Raw genomic sequence first — 19007 nt, 5'->3', positions numbered from 1 at the left:
CCTTCGATATCAGCCAGAGACCTCCTCAGACATCGTCTTTTTAAAGACGGCGGTTGGCGCTTTGAAGCACGCGGCTGCCTTGAAGGTGACGGGTCTGACTTTCCAGATGAGACTGATTGGCAGCATGTCGGCTCATCAAACCACACGTGCACCTGGTGGTGTAAACCCGGGCTCACCTGCCCAGGTCCGAGAACAATACACAACATTATTGCAGAAACCTTAAAGGCCTCGGCATCGTCGCTCTTTTGAAGCACACTGACGCCTTTGGAAAGACTTCCCGAGCGATCCATAATCCCTACATTATTCCCACTCGCAGTCACCCGGTAACCAAACGGCCCATCCTCTCCCCATCTCCTCCCACCTGAGCTCAGGCAGCAAAGATGCCGAGCGGCGCGTTCGACAGGTACAAAGGACGAGGTCGAACAGGCTCGGTAGCCGAACAGATGTTTTCAGTGGTGTCGGTCAAGTGTAGTGATTGAGTTTTCATTCGTGAGTCAAGTGTGTCAACTGTGAGCACTAAATGTGAAATTGCAATACTGCAATGTCAACACACACAAACTATATCTGGGCTGTGTTTCTTTTTTATAGGAAAAGATATTCAGGTCTTCCTAGTCTTCTTCAGAATAAGTGCTTTCTGTTCCTGAACCTGCTGGACTGGCATTATCCACACACAAAGGAGTCCTCTTTTTGAAGCGGTCGTCTTTGCATCGTGTGCGTTTCTGTTGAATCCTGAACTGCCAAAACGACATACCCAAATTCAGCAGGGACAAGTCCACTTACTGTATCGAAAGATCAAATCACCGGCGTTGTAAGATATTTAGATGCTACCATTTCAGAAATTGGAAGTCCCCAGATTGAGACAGGAGAGCTTACTAAACAATAACATTAAAGGAACTTTTTTCCTTCAAACGGTTTGTCGTACGAAGCTGCTCCTTCCGACGGATCTCAAAGGACGATAATCCTGAGATTAAAGCACAAGCTTGCTGCATTACAAAGAAGTGCTGAAGAGCTTTTTGTATGTTAATATGGAATTAAACAGAGTATGCATCTCTTTGTTGTGATGTGACTTATCCCCCACATTGCCAATATTTTTCTCGGAGGACACACAAACCTCTGTCTGACGTGCGTAGTTCCTGTTTTTGGGTGGAGCGGCCCGAGAAGCGCCTTCGTCCCCTCGCGGTCAGACACGTGCGTCTCTTTTCTTTCGGTGTGGCCGAAGCACGACGCTGTCGTTTGTGGCTGTCGGTTCAGGTGGGTCTGCTGAGCCGATCACTGCTGGCTTCTTGTTGGGAGCGAGGCAACGACGGCGCCTCTGGTTGTGCTGGAATTTCTGTTGCTTTCTTTCTTCGAGCTGTTGTGGAGCATCGTTGCCCAGGTTTCAGTCGCCCGGCGGCGTCTTCACCCCTGAGTGCCGACGCCGTTTGTTTTCTGTGATCGTGCACGTTCGCTGGGACTAGAGCTCTGCTGTGTGAGTGGCTGTGATACCCTGTAGGTGTGGGGTAGGCCCAGCAGCAGAGGAGGACGAGGAACACGAGGAACACGTGAAGGTGGCCGCGTGTTTCAGCCTGTGTTGCTTACTGATGAAACATCAGTAGTTGGACTTTCCTGCTAACACCTGTACGGTCTCTGGAGTGCTGATAGAAGGCGTTTAGCGACGTGCACGTGGCGCTGACCGCAGAGGTGAACACGCTGCAGGGCGACTGCGGGTGACCGTTAACTTCATATCACTACGACCAAGTCGGCATATCTGACACCCGGTGTTCTCGTATACAGACTGCCTTCATTCAGAAGATCCCACAGAAACGTTTCCATGCGTTCGGCCGCCGTGTCGCGTTTTATGCCGTCGGTCTGACGAGCTCGGCCATTCGAACACAGATGGGAAAGAAGAGCCAGAAAAAAGAAAAGAAAAAAGGCAACTAAGGTGTCCCCGGGTCCCTCTGAGTATCATTCGTTGTGTGTTTCGTTGTTCGTCGGCGTTCTTCACCACGCGAGGCTGTGTTCACTCATGGGTAGAGCAGAGTAGTCATCGAGTCTCAACAAGGTTTTCTTTCAAAGAGCCCGAACTTGTGTTCCAGTCAGACTGGACCTCTCCCTCTGTACAGTAGGTACCTCGAGTGCCTTTCTTCAAACAGCAGATAATATTTGTCTCTTGACTTGCACTGTGACTTGTAGAACCTTACTAACCCCTCCGTATGACCCTCCGGTCCCCCGTCCCAGGAGCTCCCCCCAAACTCCGGAGCACAAACTCGGTCCCTCCACCTCAGGCTGCCAGTAGTCAATGCAAGTTAAATCTACATTTCATATATGATGCCGTTTGAAATCGACCGCATAGTGTTTTGTTGATGTTTAATAGAGGAGTTGCCTTAAATGTGTTTTGTTTTCGTTTTTTTCTGTGATTAACTTTTCCATTCGGAGAAAAAAAAAACACCCGTGCAGACGCGAAGGTCAGAGGTCGTCTGGTGAGAAGCAGTCGGGGTTTTCCCGGCGATGATGATGATGATGACCTGCTCGGAGCTGTGTTGTGATGCACTTTTTGATTTGACCAGTATTATCGGACCGGGATCGGTCAGCAACGCAGAGCGCAGGTGTGAATCCCGGTTCCCCGGATTTCCTGGCTGGACTCGCGTTCGTTTTATTTCGAAAGGTCCATCGTTGCTTCTGCACTGTTCTGGTTCTTCTTTGGCTTCAGATAACGCCCGAGTTTGCTAAATCAGGTCACATGAGGCGTCTGGCATGATCAAACTTTGACCCGATTAAGAGCATCTGTCAGTGCAGCGGCGGCAGCGGAGTGCATGACTTTTTATGCAAACTTTGATAATAGACGTGTCGAAACGTTTTTTTTGATATGCATCTGCTTTTATTTTTACGTTTTCATGTGAAACTCGAGTCACTTTCTTTTCTTTGGGCGTTCTGGCAGACACGGATGCCAGAGCGCGCCGTTTAGGTGTTAAACGTTGCAGCGATCATCTGCGTTCAAAGGGTTTCTTCAGAATCAGAAGGTTTTTCCATGGATGTATGAAGAAGAACTGGACACCTGTTCTCCACTGACACGCTGCCGTTTGTGGGGCGGTCCTACCGCAGAACGCTTACCGGTGATTGGTAGAAGTAGCCTGTGGATTTGGAGTAACGTCACCCCAAGTTCGACCAGCGCTTGGTTCAAACATGAACGCAGTCGACGGATTGTGCCCGCCGCTAGTTTCTTTCTGGGAAGTTACCCAACTTTGACCTCATCAGCACCTTGTCAGTGGAACGCAGGAGGAAGATCATCGAAAAAGTAGCCCTAGCTTTGTCCGGCTCGTGGGTTAACAGAGAGAAATCGCTGCTGTGATTGGTTCTGCTTTGTTCAATGACTGTTTGATTCATGGCTTGGCCGAGGTTTAGGTGATGCCGGGCTACAGAGCAGGAGCTCTGTGGGGGAAAGGAGGCATGCGTTAGGCCTGAGTGTCTGCCCTGCATCAGCTCTCTGGATACATCCATGGGTTTAGGTTCTTCGTTGTAGTCTTGATTTGGCTGATGCGGCGTGCTGACTGTTGGGATCCCAGCAGAGCTGCGAAGGTTCGGGGAGGAAGGCTCTCTAAATTGCTTCTCAGTTTCGATTTCGCCGAGCCGTCCGGGTGAACTTATCCAAAGAACACTGAGAGCATACATTTCGTCTCTGCATATCATACGGATGTCGTTTTCCTGCGTTGGCATCGTGCTCGTGGTCACATTAACCGCTCATGCATTCTAAAAAAACAAAAGACTGTGCTGGGGGGTCGTTCCTGCGAGGTAGTTTGCTCCGACTTTTAAGTTGTATCAGTTTTAAAACGATCAAGTCATGATTGTGGCCTTCTAGTATTCTGTCGGTACATGACGTCATTAATCTCTCGTGCCCGCCCATCTGTCTGGACCCAAACGTACACCTGCAGCTTCTTACCTCATCCACAGCTGATTCCATCGGGGTGTGTTTGAGTGCAAAAAAAGAAAAGTTCAAAAAAAGAAAAAACAAAAGTCTTTTTTTATCTTCCATTTGGTGAGATGCATTGTAGCGATATGAATAAAGAAAAAGTTCACCTGGTGTGCTGAATAATGTGTAAATTGGTAATTACACAATCTGAATATTTGTATAATTGTTTGTATTTTTTCATAATGATTTTGGAAAGGAATGTGTTTATTTTTTTGACTTCTGTTCCAGATGTGTCTTCTGTTGGCCTGACATTGTGACTGGTCTGGTGGGATTCTTACCTCTGTATTGAGCCTCTTCTGTGATGAATTCTTTGTATGCAGTGTTTAGGAAATACTGTAGGGAACATGGGGAGGAGTTGATATTAGGAGCATTTGATCAATTTGTATTTATTTATTTTATCATTTTGTTAATAAATTGTGAAAAGCAGACCGTGTGGTGCCTGCCTGTTTATTTTGGTTTTAAGAAAGAAGCCACATTCATTAAGAACAAATGTTTGTATAGTCCCTAACAATAAAACCGCCGGCCCCTGTATTACAAATGAGAATATTTTTCCTTTTTTTTTAAATCGTTTTTGCCTTTTAATTTGATTCGTTTCGTAGCTTTTGAATTATGTATATTAGATTTTCGTATGTTTTCTTCCAGATATTTGCGGACTGGTGAGATGAAATGAAGAGAAGGCGTACAGCCTTTATTTCTCCTGTCTCTGTGAAAAATGTCAAAGTAAATTAGCCGATGTGGGGCTGCTGTCTGAGACTCAAACACAGACGCTGTGGATGTGAGAAAAGATAGAAATGTTTTGCTTTTTCTCGTTTCTAATCGGGAGCCTGCTCGGGTATTCTCGCTGGAGATCGGACACAAAGGAAGGTGCTCGTCACACACACTGTAAAAACACGAGAGTTCAGCTCTGACTGAATCCCGAGTCCGCTTTTAAACAACGACGATGACTTCCTGTGGTTAGTCGTCCCGCGGCTCCGTGCGCGTGTGGCGAACTGGCCAAACCCTAAAAACTAAACTCCCGCATCTGAAACCCGCCAAAGAAGAGAAGCACCAATCAGATACGGGCGTCGTGGTGTGTGATCTTTATATACAGACCCGCGAGGCCTCTCCCACGAGCAGCAGAGTGGCGCAGCGGAAGCGTGCTGGGCCCATAACCCAGAGGTCGATGGATCGAAACCATCCTCTGCTATGGATTTGCTTTTTTTTCACTGAGCTCCGCAGACATTTACCTCGTGGACGCGGCGGAACAAACTGCTGAAAACACGATCGAACTTTTTCCATATCAGGCTGAACAAACCGGCAAACGTTCGCCCGAATGTGTAACTGCACTAAAAGATGAGACGTGGCGCCCCCTGTCGGAGGTGGGGGGCTAATGCCGCTGGAGGTGTTGAAGACCTGAGGAGCCAACCCGCCTGACCGGGGCATCAAAACACCAACAAGCCTCCATCCATCAGACGCTTAGAGAAGCTCAGGAGGAGCTGCTCTGTGTCTCTGTGGATCCAGAGAAAGCATAAGAAAGGACAGCTGGAAGGTGGAGGTCAACCATCCACAGGCAGGTGAAGAAGGGAGTGCAGGCAGGGTGGAGACCAGTGTCAGCCATGAATGGTTTGCAGACGGTGGAGGTCAGCATGTGCAGGGGGAGACTGGATTTGTTAGACAAAGGATGATGAAGATGGAGAAGAGGAGGGCCTCGGAGTAGGCTCATGGATGTGGTGAAGGAGGACGTGCAGAGGGTTGGAGTGACTGAGGAGGGGGTGGAGGCCAGTGGTGGAGATGGACATTTTTCTAATGTCTGTAAATAAATGAAGGAAACCTCAGCATCTTTCATCCCAGCTGGAACGTACCAAGTGTCACTTATGGGGAGGGCCGATGGAGATGATGAACCATGAGTCGGCCTTGTTTCTGTACGCTGATCAGTTTTGTCATCAGTGTGTCTCACAGCTGATCAGCTGTATCGATCCTTCCACGAGACAGAAATGTCCCAGTGACGGAGGCGGTGAAGTTGCATTTAAAAAAATGTGTTTGTCCTTCGCTTAAGAAAGGGAATGTTGTGTGTGTGTGTGTGTGTGTGTGTGTGTGTGTGTGTGTGTGTGTGTGTGTGTAGGTGTGTGTGTGTGTGGGGGGGGATCCTCGGCGGGTCAGCAGCCTGCAGCTGGCCGGGGATGAGCGCTGACAGGCGGACTGAACTGCACCCAAAGCCGCCTGCCCGCCTCCTCTCCCGGCCTCCAGCCTCCGCAGGCATTCGGTGAACTTTAATTTTTGCGCACTTGCTTTCTTCCGTTTTTCCATGTCATTTCCTGTGATAAAAAATGGTGGTCACAGCTCGGGGGAGGCGACTGAGTCGGTGCAAAAATTAACGCCAAACTTGTGATCTGCGGGCAGCGGCGGAGCCAGCGGACGGGGGAGGGGGCAGAGAGCGCGGTTCATCCCGGGGAGAGGCTCCCAGTCCCCGCTGCGTGTCTGCACGAAGGTGGGTCCGTGTCGGTGGCCACTGTGGCCAGTGAAAATGGCTTCCGAAAACTGCAGGCAGATTGCCAGCTGCCTGCAGATTGAAGCGGAGAAAGCGTGGCGCAGATCCGAGCCCGAACGCGCTCTCTGCGGTAACCCACTCCTGTCGGCCGCTAACCTGCGCAAAGTTAAAGGCAACTTTAGTCTGCGGCGTTCACGTGTCCATGGACCTCGCAGCGTACGTTCAGAGTTTCTTTGTCGGAGCTTCGTGAAGCCACGGAGGGGCAGATCCGTCCGAGACCCACACACTGATCCCCGGCATCTGTCCCTGATCGATGCCGTAGATCAATACTTGATCACACCCACAGCTGCTTTGTATTTCAGTCTGATAATCCCGTGTTCTTATCACGCAGGTGATTGACTGTTATCTTTCCAGGTAGAGTGTGGCTGTAGCAGGGTTATTATGGGATGCATGAAGCAGCAGCAGGACCCTTCAGAGTGTTTATTGCAGGCTCTGCAGCTTTGCATGATTCACTGTTCAGAATAATCCTTCTTTGTGTTACACTGGCCCTGCTCCTGTATTCTCTGACAGAACGCTTTCGTCTGATTGGCCAGCTTCTGTAAGCTTCTGTTTGTTTTGTGACAGTATAACCGGGACGTGTAGGTGCATCAGCAGCGCTCAGGCTAAAAAATAAATCAGCCGCTGGGTCGGAGATGTTGGGAAAATTTGCTGAAAATCATTATTGGGTTCCATGTTTGAACAATACCGTTACATAGAGAATATTCTCAGCAGTCCACATATGCAAACGTCTTTCAGGTTAGTCTTGAGAAGTCAAGCACACCCAGTTTTTTCTTTTTTTAAATTTATTCTCAAAAATGCACATTTTCCCCTGAGCTTTACCCCAGTCACCGGGACGATGCCTCAGAGGTCAAGTCTGAGGCACACGCTGTTCGTCCAGCTCAAGTTTCTGCTTTTTTCTCTTATTATTAGAAAACGATTCCAGGAAATGAGCTTTTGTTTTGGTATGAAACGAACATTTGGATCCAGAATGATTCCCGCGCTCGATGACGGAGCGGCGGCGCGTGGGACTCCCGCAGCACTTTGATGACACGTAGCTGGTGTGGAGAAATGTGAACGATACAAAGAAACGCTTAAACCACGTTTCAGTCTGAGAGCTCATACCTGTGACCTTCACCTGTCCCCGATTCTGAAAAACGGAGCTTCAGTTTGTGAAGAGAAACACGAGTACGAATATCTGATAAACTGACCGTGCTGCGGGAGCAACGAGCGCCTCCTGTGACGCTCTAACGACTGTGTTTATTTTCCACAGACGGGTGTGACGTGGACGACGGACCGGATTTCACCATCATGGTTCCACCATGAGCGAGAACTCGCTGGACCTCTGGTGTAAGCTTCACGTCTGCTCCCTGATTTGTCCCTAGAGCTTGATGTGGCTGATTGAATAATGAATATTTGAATGTTTCCGTGCTCGCGCTCTGAGCCCTAACATGTCGTCATTATCACGCTGACACGTGGAGCTGCTCGTGCGTTTCCTGCACACGTGTATTTGTTCAGTGGTCTGATTCTATCAGAACATGTTAGAAAAGCCTCTGATTGTGCTGCCAGCCACAAACGTTTTACCTCAAACACTCAAAGATGTGGTAAAAACGTTCTGTCCTCTCGTGACGGACGTGAGTGTCAGGATCATTTTGGGCTTTCAATCATTTCTTTGAACAGTTTCTTTGGATTGTACAGCTTTAAAGACTCTAAAGAACAAGTTTCTCTGGTCCAAAGTTCACGTATAGGCTCAAATATATACAGACCCTATGTAATGTTTGGTCATTTAGCAAGTTGTGATCAGACACCTTCAGCAGTCTTCTGACGTGATCCTGTCTGGATAAAACAGCCCAGAGCGTGATGCTACCACCGCCATGCGTCACAGCTGCAGTGTTCTCAGGGTTGAAAGCCTCACCTTTGCTCCTCCAATCAGCTCCATCTTTGTCTCGTCTGACCATCAAACTTTTCTCCAGACGCCGTTTGGCTCGTCCACGTGGGCAGATTTCAGTTGAGCTCGTTGATTTTGGAGCAGGAGCTTCTTTCTTGGTCCATGGAGATGTGAGACTGGCTTCACTGTGGAAGTGACACTGGTGTTCCAGCAGATTCCAGTCCACAGCAGGCTTGATCCTGGGTGTTCCTGCACATCCTAACAGTTTCCTGTCATCTGAGGGCGACAGTCTGGGTCTCTCCCAGACCTCAGTGGGGACAGATCTGAGTCACTTGTGTGATTTTGAACCGTGTTCAGAAACGGCTCAGAGAAACGTGTAAACCAACAGTTCTGCTTTTAGATCTTCACTGAGACGTCTCGATGCGCGCTCAGTCATCCGGGTAAGGAAATCCCAAAAGGCTGATCCTGTTCATCTGGACGTTTTCAGTGGGAGAAACGTTTCATCATCATCAGGCGACTGCAGGTCTCCACCCTTATAAACAGAACATGTGCATAATAGCTGACACCAGCACCACTGACGAACAGCGTGCTGTCAGGTCGGTTTCATGACCTACGTCCAGATGAACAGAATCAACTTTCTGGGACTTCACTGAGTTTGTTGGATTTTCCCTTTGTCTGCACCTGATTTGATGATGTCATTATTTGCACTCTGGTTCAACAACATCTGAATCTCAGGATTGTCTTCTCAAATCTTCCTAAAGTAATAATCTGTTATTAAAGAAGAAGATTTGGAGATAACCTTTATCTGCTGGGTTTGTCCTTCAGTCTGTGAGGAGTGTCAGGACTATTTCCAGAAGGAGTGTCCGTCTCACGGGCCCCCACTGTTCGTCCGGGACACGCACGCAGCCCCGGGGACGGCCAACAGGGCGGCGCTCACGGTCCCATCGGGTTTAGAGGTGTTCAGCGAGGGAGACGAGGTAGATGTTCGCTGCGTGGACGCGATCTACCCGAAGGGGGCGCTGTTTGGGCCGTATGAGGGAGAGCTGGTGTCCAAGGACAGATCCTCAGGATTCTTTTCATGGATCGTAAGCTCGCCACAGACACCAGTTTACAACCAGTTTACAACCAGTTTACAACCAGTTTACAACCAGTATACAACTACTTTCCTTTTGTTCCGGGACGTCTGAATCTGTTTGCTTTCCCGTTTTCAGATTGTTGATGTGCACAACACTTACCAGTCCATCGATGGCAGCGATGAGACCAAAGCCAACTGGATGAGGTGAACTTTAGTCTGAGGTTAACGTCATCCATCACCGCCGGCGTTTGTTTCAGTTGTACCGACGGGTTCTCTTCTACTGAGCCAACAACCTTTCATACATCTCTTTTTTTCTCTTTAATTTCATTTTAAATTTGGGTGCTTGGCAACGCATTCATCACCTCATTAAAACCACAATACCACAGTAAATCTGATTTGCAGGAGTTACTGAGTTACATCTCAGAGGTCAGACTGATCCATGACGGTCTGTCCTGGAGAAACGACCCTCGGCTTTTCTGTCTCTGAACAGGTACGTGCGGACCTCGTTGGAGGAGAGCGACAGGAACCTCACGGCGTTTCAGCACGGTAAAAACATCTACTTCAGAGTCTGCCGGGCGCTGGCGGCCGGAGAGAAGCTGAGGGTCTGGTACAGCGACGATTACATCAGACGACTTCACTGCGTTTCTCAGGAGAGCATCGACCGCAACCTGGACACAGGTGAGGAGGCAGTCGGGTGAAATATTAGAGCAGGTAACAGGAGACGCAGTCACTGAAAATATATCATGAGTTTTAAAATCTCTTCATACAATTTGGAATTTGGATGAAATCTCCCTTTTGTGCATCATCTATATGTCCCCTCTGTAATATTCTGGATATTTGTAATTAGAGACATTTCTTATATTTTGTAAACTTTGTAATATGTTGCATTATTTAATTAGTTCAGTCTGTTACTGTTGTTGTCTTGGAGCAACTGTGACCCACATAGACTCCTCAGGGATTATTCAGATGTCCTGCTCTTGGCTCTCCAGCAGGCGGCGCTGTTTCGCTGTTGCTCTCCTGGGTGCTGGAGTCTTTCTGTGGATCACTTTGTCACCTGTAGAGCACTTTGAACCCACTTTTAGGGGCTTTAAATACCTCAAAAACGGTTTTCTTTCAGGTCCTGGGAAAGACTTCAAGTCCCCGTGCCTGCAGTCAGCTCTGCAGGGCAAACTGAGCAAACAGCCGAGCGAAGAGTCCGACGGTCAGCCTCCGGCCAAGAGAAAGAAGATCGACCTCATCTTCAAAAACGTCCTAGAAGCTTCTTTGGAGGACTCTGGTAAATTCAGGTTCCGGTCTGGCCAAACCAGCGAGTATAAAGTACCAGCCCTGGTTTCGGGGTTTGATTCCTCTGAGAGCGGCTTTGGCGTTCCCAACCTGAAGGTGGAAGAGAAGGAGGAGGAGAACCAGAGCACAGAGAAACCCTCCACCTCCTTCTGCCCCAACTGTGTGAAGCTGAAGAGGAGGATCCTGGAACTGGAGGAGGAGCTGTCCCGTCTCCGAGGAGAACAGGGAGACGCTGCTGCTCCGGCGACGTCCGAACAGACTCAACGCAATCAGGCCCCACCGCACCCCGAGCAAGGCCCCATCGAGGATTTTCAAGGTATGTGAGAGAGCAGGAGGGCAGATGTTCTCTGCAGCGCAGCGGCGTTACCGCTCTGCAGTGTGGCTGTGTTTGACGTGCAGAGTCTAGCAGGCGTGTTTGTTTCGATCACCATCTGAAGCCACATTCACACAAAAAAGACTCTGAAGGTTCGTTTGGCTGTTTGTTTCCACCACAGTCCCACAAAGATTAGTCACATTAGTTAATACCTGCAGACTTTTGCACACATCAGCCACTTTATTAGGAACACCTTGCAAGTAAAATGCAGTCTAATACAGATCAGTACATCCCGCCCACTGACCTCAGTAATGCATTTAAGTGTACCTAATAAAGTGTCTGGTGAGTGTGAATGAGAGAAAACTCAACCGATCAGCGATGTGTGTCGCTGCAGGAGCCCCCCTGAAGTCCGCCCAAGTTCACCACTGAGAGGAGGAAAAGCTCTCTGTCGGGACAGAAAGTTTTCTAGACCGGGCCGCGAGTCGTTTGGTACCAGGCCGCGAGAGTTGATGCTCGGGTGTGAAATTCACGGTTTTCAGGTTTTTATCGTTATTTTCTTTTAATCGTTTTTATTGTTAACTCGCTTTCCCTGGGTCTTTCCCGTGTGTTATGAATAAATCTTCTTTTGGTACCGGTACTGCTTTTATTTTATTGTATTTATCCGCGACACCTTAAAGGCCAGTCCGTGAAAATGTTGTCGGGCATAAACCGGTCCGTGGTGCAGAAAGGGTTGGGGACCTTTGTTCTAGACGGTTCTTGGTTCAGTTCAGTGATTTCATGCAGACAGTTTATTCAAACGTGCCAGCACTGCTGCTAGCTGCTGCAGTTTGTCAGCACATTGCGTGGATGTCACCAGAGATGGGCAGTAACGCGTTACTTGTAACTGCAGAGAGAGTATGAGCGTGCAGCGTTTAACGTGATGGGAAACTCACAGAGAAACTCGCGGATTCTTCCACTGACCGCTGCACACCTGCACCAGGGTAACCCTCCGCCTACCCCACTCCTGCTTTACAGGTGAAAATAGAGCAACAGGACCGCTGAGTCTTTGACTTTATTTATTTTCTGCTGTGTTTTACTTGCATCTATTTGAAAGACTGAGTGTAAACACAAAAAATATTTTATTTTATGAGCTGGAATGTGCAGAAAATAGGTTTAAATGTTAAACGAATTTCTTCCAGTCAGAGAATGTTGCAGATAATTAAATTTTTGCTTGATGCATAAAGTTAAAAGATTAAAACTAATAAAACAAGTTTTAAAAGAAACTTTTCCATTTGATTACATTTTGTATGATGGATTATGCAGAAAAAGTAGAATTGGGCTGAAAGATCTATCACTTTATCACCTGTTCAGGTTGTAAATCGTGTTTTTAAAAAGTAACTAAGTAACTAATTACTTTTGAAAATAAGTAATCAGTAAAGTAACGGGATTACTTTTGTGGGGAAGTAATCAGTAATTAGTTACTGATTACTTTTTTCAAGTAACTTGACCAACACTGGTCGTCACAGACCGCTAGCTCAGCTGATGGTCGGTGCCGAGGCCGCCGCCTCTGTCTTCTGTCAGAAATGTGAATGAACACACAGCCGAGTGCCGTCCTGAGAAGCTGGCTGTCCTGTGAGCTGTGGAGTGGTTCTACTATGACGATCATGACAGCAAAGATATCTGCCAAACGCGAGGAGTGCTCTAAGCATGTGTGAATCCTGTCTATTGGTTGTGGAGCGCTCACGTTGATGCTCCCCACTGTGTTTACAGCAGAGCAGTTGAGATGAGCTGTGCAGCCCCAGAAATCTGCTCAGCTGCTTGATAAAGTCATTCACTCTGCATGATATTAGACATTTGATGTGACTTTAATGCTGGTTACTCTCAGAAGTTGAATAAGTTTCTCTTTGCAGGGATGGAGCCCTTGACACCCACTCAGGTGGTTCTGGACGAAGACGAGCAGGACGTGGACTCTGCCGATGAGTCCATCGCTGCAGATCTTGTGATATCTCCCGAGGACTCGTCGAAGCTTTCCTCCGCAGGAGGCAGACGGATTCGACGCTTCAAGCAGGAGTGGCTGAAAAAGTTCTGGTTCCTCCGTTACTCGCCAACCCTGAATGAGATGTGGTGCCACGTGTGCCGCCAGTACACCGTCCAGTCATCCCGCACCTCAGCTTTCATTATCGGCTCCAAGCAGTTCAAGATCCACACCATCAAGCTGCACAGCCAGAGCAACCTCCACAAGAAGTGTCTGCAGCTGTACAAGCTGCGCATGCATCCGGAAAAGACCGAGGAAATGTGCAAGAACATGATGCTTCTCTTCAACGCAGCGTACCACCTGGCCCTAGAAGGGCGGCCCTTCTCCGACCTCCGTTCATTGGCAGAGCTCCTGAAGAAGTGCGAGCTCAAAGTGGTAGATCAGTATATGAATGAAGGCGACTGTCAGATCCTAATCCACCACATCGCCCGGGCTGTGAAGGAGGATCTCGCAGAGAAGATGCGTCTGTCTCCCTTCCTGAGCGTCATAATGGACGCCCAAAACGATGACCTTTTCTCCGACATGGTGGCGGTCTACGTCCAGTTCGTTACCAACGAGGGCTCCCCAAACACAGAGTTCCTGTCCTTGCAAAGACTGACCGTGGCCAATGTGGATGGGTATCTCCAGGTCATGGATCGTGCCTTTGGTGTCCTAGGCCTCCGGTTTCAGGACTTGCTGGTGGTCGGTTTGGGGGTGGACGGCACCAACATCTCTTCAGGAATGAGAGCAAACCTTTATATAGCTGTCCAAAAAACCTTTCCCTGGATCCTCTGTCTTCCCATCATGATCCATCGACCACATCTGGAAGTTCTGGATGCCATCAGTGGAAAGGAGCTCTCCTGCCTGGAGGACCTGGAAAACAACCTCAAACAGCTTCTCAGTTTTTACCGCTACTCCCCTCGCATGATGGCCGAACTGCGATCCACTGCGCCAACACTGTCAGAGGAGACGGAGTTCCTAGGAGACATCAGAGCCATACGCTGGATCATAGGAGAGCCCAACGTCCTTAATGCGCTCATCAAGGATTACCTGGAGGTCGTTGCACACCTTAAGGAGATCAGTAGCCAGACACAGAGGGCTGACGCTGCGGCCATCGCGCTCACCCTCCTCCAGTTCCTCATGGACTATCAGTCAGTGAAGCTCATCTACTTCCTGCTCGACATCATAGCTATCCTGTCACGATTGGCCTTCACCTTTCAGGGAGAGTACCTGCTGGTGTCGCAGGTGGAAGCCAAGATAGAGGAGGCCATTCAGGAGATAGGCCAGTTGGTGGACTGCCCCGGAGAATATCTGCAGGAGTTTGAGGAAAATTTCAGAGAAAGTTTTAACGGAGTTGCCTTGAAGAACCTGCGCGTTGCAGAGTCCAAGTTTCAGTCCATCAGAGAAAAGATCTGCAACAGGAGCCAAAGCATCCTGTCTCAGAGGTTGGACCTGCAGAGCTGCTCATTTGCCAAAGCCTGCAAGGTGCTGGACCTGTCCACCTGGCCCAGCAACCACGAGGACCTGCAAGCCTACGGGGACGAGGAAATCAAGATTATATTCAACCACCTGGAATCGATTCCCACCGCAGCCCAGGAGGTCTCCCAGACGGAGGCCAGAGGCAGCCTGGTGGTGGAGTGGAAGGATCTGAAAGCAGACTACTACAGTATGAACGGTTTTAAAGAGGTGATCGGCCACATCTGCAGGTACAAGCAACGCTTCCCGCTGCTGAACCGCATCGTGCAGGTCGTCAGGGTCCTGCCCAGCTCCACGGCCTGCTGCGATAAGGGCCGAGGGTCTCTGCAGAAAATGTGCAAGAACAACCGCTCCCGGCTGACCCTGGAACAGATGAACGATCTGCTGACCGTGGCTGTTAATGGACCGCCCATCGCAAACTTTGACGGGAAGCGAGCATTGGACAGCTGGTTCGAGGAAAAGTCCGGCAGCAGCTACTCGCTCTCGGCTGAGGTGTTGAACAGGATGTCGGCGGCTGATCAGAAATGCGTGCTGCACAGCGTTGACGTCAACGCAGAATTCTACCCTGATGTGTAACATGCAGATCCTGTGCTGCTGAAAGATGTGGTGTGCAGCCAAACAAGGGTAGACGCTGAATTCAGAAAAGCCGTGACGTCACAATTACTGCCACCAAATTCAGCTGGAAGAACAAAAGCAGCCAATCGGTGTGAAGAGGCAGAAAATCAAACATCCCAAAAATTCCACTAAAAACTCAAGAAAACCCAAACGAGCCATGTGAGCGCGTCTTGACCTTCAGTGGCCTTTGGCTCGTTCAGTCATCAGGTTCTGGGAACACTTTCTGCACGGCCACCAAAATGTTTGTTGTGAAATTTTAGCTTCATATATCAAAAATGTTTCAACATGTAGGATTTTTAAAATGGCTCTGTAGACTTACTTCCAGCAGCTTTTATCTTTTTTTGCAGTTTGAAATCTGAGGCCATGTTTGAATATGAGTATCTCCAAAACTGTTAAATGTTAAACATACAAGTAGTGGGACTCTCCAACATTTGCTCTCAGAGGTGAAACGTCTGGAAACCTGGAGGCCAGTCGCTTTTCTTTGCGAGCTCCTTAGACGACCGTGACCTGGTGAGAACCTTCACAGACATAATGATATAAAACTTTTCATATGAGAAATAAACTTAGCAAAGCAATTAAGACTTGTGAAAAGGGGATTTCTAGCTCATTTCCCATGATTGGCAGTCGGATACAAGACAAACATGACCTCATAGTGGGTGAAAATAAATATTTAACATATTAAGCTAAAGTTTCACAGCAATCCTTTTACATGTCCAAACTTTTGATCGTGAGACCTTTGGACAAATCGAAGGTGGTCGAGCCGAGAGCCCACGGCGACTGAGATAGACTGAAGAAGCGTTTCTCCACAGAGCTTCAGCCTGCAGTCTGCTCGTTCTGCTCGTGAACGTACGAAAGCTCATCATCAGCTGCATTTAAAGGAGCTACAGAAACACACGTTATGAAGATGAAGGCCTCTGCAGACCAGAGAAAATGTCACATGACCTTTTAACATCCACCAGCTCAACTGGAAATCTTACTAAGACGAACTCCGAGTCAGACTCTCTGTAAAAGGCCTGATCTGACTGCTATGGTATTCTGGTCTCTGTGTGAATGGGTTGCAACCTAATCTCGACCCAAGTGAACAAAAATGACCGCAAAGTGCTTCAAAACGTCCCAAATCGATGCAAAACGACGTCCAAAAGGCTCCGAGAGACCCACGACCTCCACGGAGACACAGACTCACCACCAAGAAACAAACGTCCACAGGGAGGCGGCGAAACAAGAAGCACAAAAACAAGCGACGGAAGACGAGCTGAGCGTGTGCCGTTGTGTTGCTTTCACGTGTCCGTGCTCGGCTGGGAGCCTCCCGCTCCGAGCTGCGCTTGTTCCATGTGATAATGAAGCGCTTGTTGCCACGATAACAGACAGTTTCACATCGGGAACAATCGTTGCTCTCTGCTTTAGCTCATCTGCCAGCAGCTTATTCAGTGTTGTGCCTGACAGGAATGAAAAGCTGGAGTGTGGGGATGTATAAAGGCTTTATATTTCTATTAGAAATGCCCTGCTGCACACGGTCTATACTGTGGTGACTGTACATACTGTAAATGCTGCCAAGCCTGTTTTTAAAGGACAGTGTTTTTCTCTTGAATTGGATGATTGTGCCAAAATGATCGAATGCGAAGAAAAAGGTGCTATCCTGCGACGCCACGCTGTACTTTTGCCATATTTGTTCAGTCTTTAGTGCAGCCAATGATCTATTTTATGTTCCTGATGCCATTTTCCACTGATGTTCTGCAGGAGCAGTTCAGCTTCGGCCAAAGCTTCAGAGGCGTTGTAACAGCTGCATGATCGACTGCTGCTTTCAGCTCCTTCCTAAGCCTGTGTTTTATAATTATTATAAAGGTTTTTTTGCTCATGTTTAATGCAGAAATAAATATGCCATGATGGGAATGATCAGCCTGACTTTATTTTTTATATTTGTCTGAATTTAAATTCATATTTTTGAGAAATTTGTCATTTTTAAAAATTATTTTGCTTCATAAATATGAGCAGCTGATCTTCAGTCCTCCATAGTTTGAGTAGTTTTTCTCAGACTGTAGTTAAAAGATGGATGCAGCTGTTAGTTCTACAGAGAAGCCAACAGGGGGCGACTCTTGTGGTCTGATTGTATAGAATTATATTTGATATATATTTTCATGAATATTGTTCATATTTTCATACAATATTATTTACACCATTTAAAAAATGTTTTTCGTAAAATTTTCAGAAAACATTTAATTACATATTCTGATAATTCATGAATTTGAGATTTAAGCAGATGGCCCCGCCCCTCTCTGGTTCTGCCGGAGGTTTCTTCCTGTTTTTCCTTCACACTGTCGCCAAAACGCTGGCTCATTATTATTGTAGGGTCTTTACCTGAGAATATAAAATGCTTGTGATTTGGTGCAATACAAATAAAATTGAATGAATTAATATTTTTGGTCATATAATTGGTCAATAACAGTCAGCTTTATCTTTTAGTAATTAAAATAAATAAATCTTTGGACGTGTTTTTCTGATCTGTGTAAGAATGTTATTTGAATATTTGAGGGGAAATTTATTACTATTCATTAAATGTTTATTTTCACCAGTAAAATTTTAAAAATATATTTTTTTATTTAATTCTTTTTTCTGTGTTTTTCTAATATTTTCTAAATTACAAAGCGAGTTAGTAAATTACTTTATTGCAAATTATTATTTAATGCTCTCAGTTGCAGTTGCAATCTGAGTTAAATACTCATCTACGGAGCCCCGCAAGGGACAGTGGAGGAAAAAAGATGAAGATGACTCATCTTCATCTTTTTTCCTCCACTGTCCCTTGCGGGGCTCCGTACTCATCTTATACTTCATAATAACATTTAATTAGCAGACATTGGGTCTTATTGATCCTGGGAAGTTACTTTTCCACATGGACGATGTTATACATTATTCGGTGTATTAGATGCTTCTTTTTAATACTCAGCTTCCAGCTTTTAAAACAATGTTCCTAACACTGTAGGTGATTATTATTGTTTGGATGAACTGATCAGATGATGGCGTTAGCTGAAGTTTTCCGTAATTAGTTTAAAATAAATATTTTTAAACTAGTAAAAAGAGCAAATGAAGCAAAGACGACGCATCTTCTTTATTTGTTTGTTTAAAGCCACAAAAATAAGAAAAACCTTTTTCAGTGTTGTAATTACCCGGAACTGCATTTCCCATAATGCCGCGGGGCTGTGAACCGTTAGGAGGACTGACTGCACAATGATGTCATTTTACTCTCTGACGACCGTTGTACTGCGGACAGATCTGCGTCGCGAGCGCTCGGCTAATTATCGTGTGCGCACTCAGACAACTGCCACTACCTCACTGCAAGCTGCTGAAACGTCATCGGGATCTACAGGTGAGCATTTACGTGAACTCAGTGTGTGAGTCTCCGTGTTTACATATCTTTGTGGGGACCAAACACTGGAAGTTTATGGGGACCAATAGTTCCGTCCCCACGAGCCGTCTTTCACACTCAAACTGCAGTTTCAGTGTCAGAGTTCAAGCTGAGGGCCAGGCACTGGTTTTGGATGGTTGGGCAATCAGCTAGGGAAGGGTTATGTCAAAAAGATGTCGTCACTAAGATATGGAAATGTGCGTGTGCGTGCGTGTGTGTGTTTTCCGGTTTGTCGGTGAGCCACAGCTCACCTCAGCTTCCTGCACTCAGCTGCGGCAGTTTTTTGTTTTTTTTTTTATTTATTTTTTATTAGTAATATAAACATACAAACAAAATGCACCATATATTCCAGATTCAGAGAATAAACATTCCTTACATATTAGCAACTTTCATACATAGTGAAAATAAAATATAAAGATGGGGTCACATAAATTAACAGATTATTAACTCACTAAATCAAAATCTTCCACAAAGGAAACAAAAAAAGCAGCCTTTTTCTTTTTAACTAAAGTCA

General features: G+C 47.0%; 2 protein-coding genes and 1 non-coding gene across 4 annotated transcripts in view; all 3 read left to right on the top strand.

Annotated features, from left to right (window-relative positions):
* Nucleotides 1-5060: 5060 nt before the first annotated feature.
* Nucleotides 5061-5132, top strand: trnam-cau (transfer RNA methionine (anticodon CAU)). Its single transcript has one exon. It is a non-coding gene; the product is annotated as a tRNA-Met (tRNA).
* A 930-nt stretch (nucleotides 5133-6062) lies between these two features.
* prdm11 (PR domain containing 11) lies at nucleotides 6063-16989 on the top strand. 2 transcript variants are annotated; one of them, XM_005745136.1, is made up of 7 exons: nucleotides 6063-6413; nucleotides 7723-7799; nucleotides 9163-9422; nucleotides 9549-9616; nucleotides 9903-10090; nucleotides 10530-11012; nucleotides 12899-16989. In XM_005745136.1, exons 2-7 carry the CDS (start codon nucleotides 7772-7774, stop codon nucleotides 15052-15054), a joined length of 3183 nt encoding a protein of 1060 aa, XP_005745193.1. In that variant the 5' UTR covers nucleotides 6063-6413; nucleotides 7723-7771; the 3' UTR covers nucleotides 15055-16989. The 2 variants fall into 2 exon arrangements, with proteins under 2 accessions (XP_005745193.1, XP_005745194.1); XM_005745137.2 differs by having other exon boundaries at nucleotides 6063-7637.
* Nucleotides 16990-18401: 1412 nt separating this feature from the next.
* The window catches only part of cd59b (CD59 molecule (CD59 blood group) b), a 22852-nt gene continuing 22246 nt past the window's right edge, over nucleotides 18402-19007 (top strand). The window contains exon 1 of the mRNA XM_005745135.1: nucleotides 18402-18454. The gene's annotated coding sequence lies outside the window, so the exon portion shown is untranslated. The remainder of the gene's footprint in view (nucleotides 18455-19007) is intronic.

The sequence above is a fragment of the Pundamilia nyererei genome, unplaced genomic scaffold (genome assembly GCF_000239375.1).
Source record: "Pundamilia nyererei isolate P.nyererei 1_Seehausen unplaced genomic scaffold, PunNye1.0 scaffold00154, whole genome shotgun sequence".
In the NCBI taxonomy this organism is placed as follows: domain Eukaryota; kingdom Metazoa; phylum Chordata; class Actinopteri; order Cichliformes; family Cichlidae; genus Pundamilia; species Pundamilia nyererei.
Note: the sequence above shows the minus strand (reverse complement) of the source record. Positions and strands in the feature narration are given on the sequence as shown.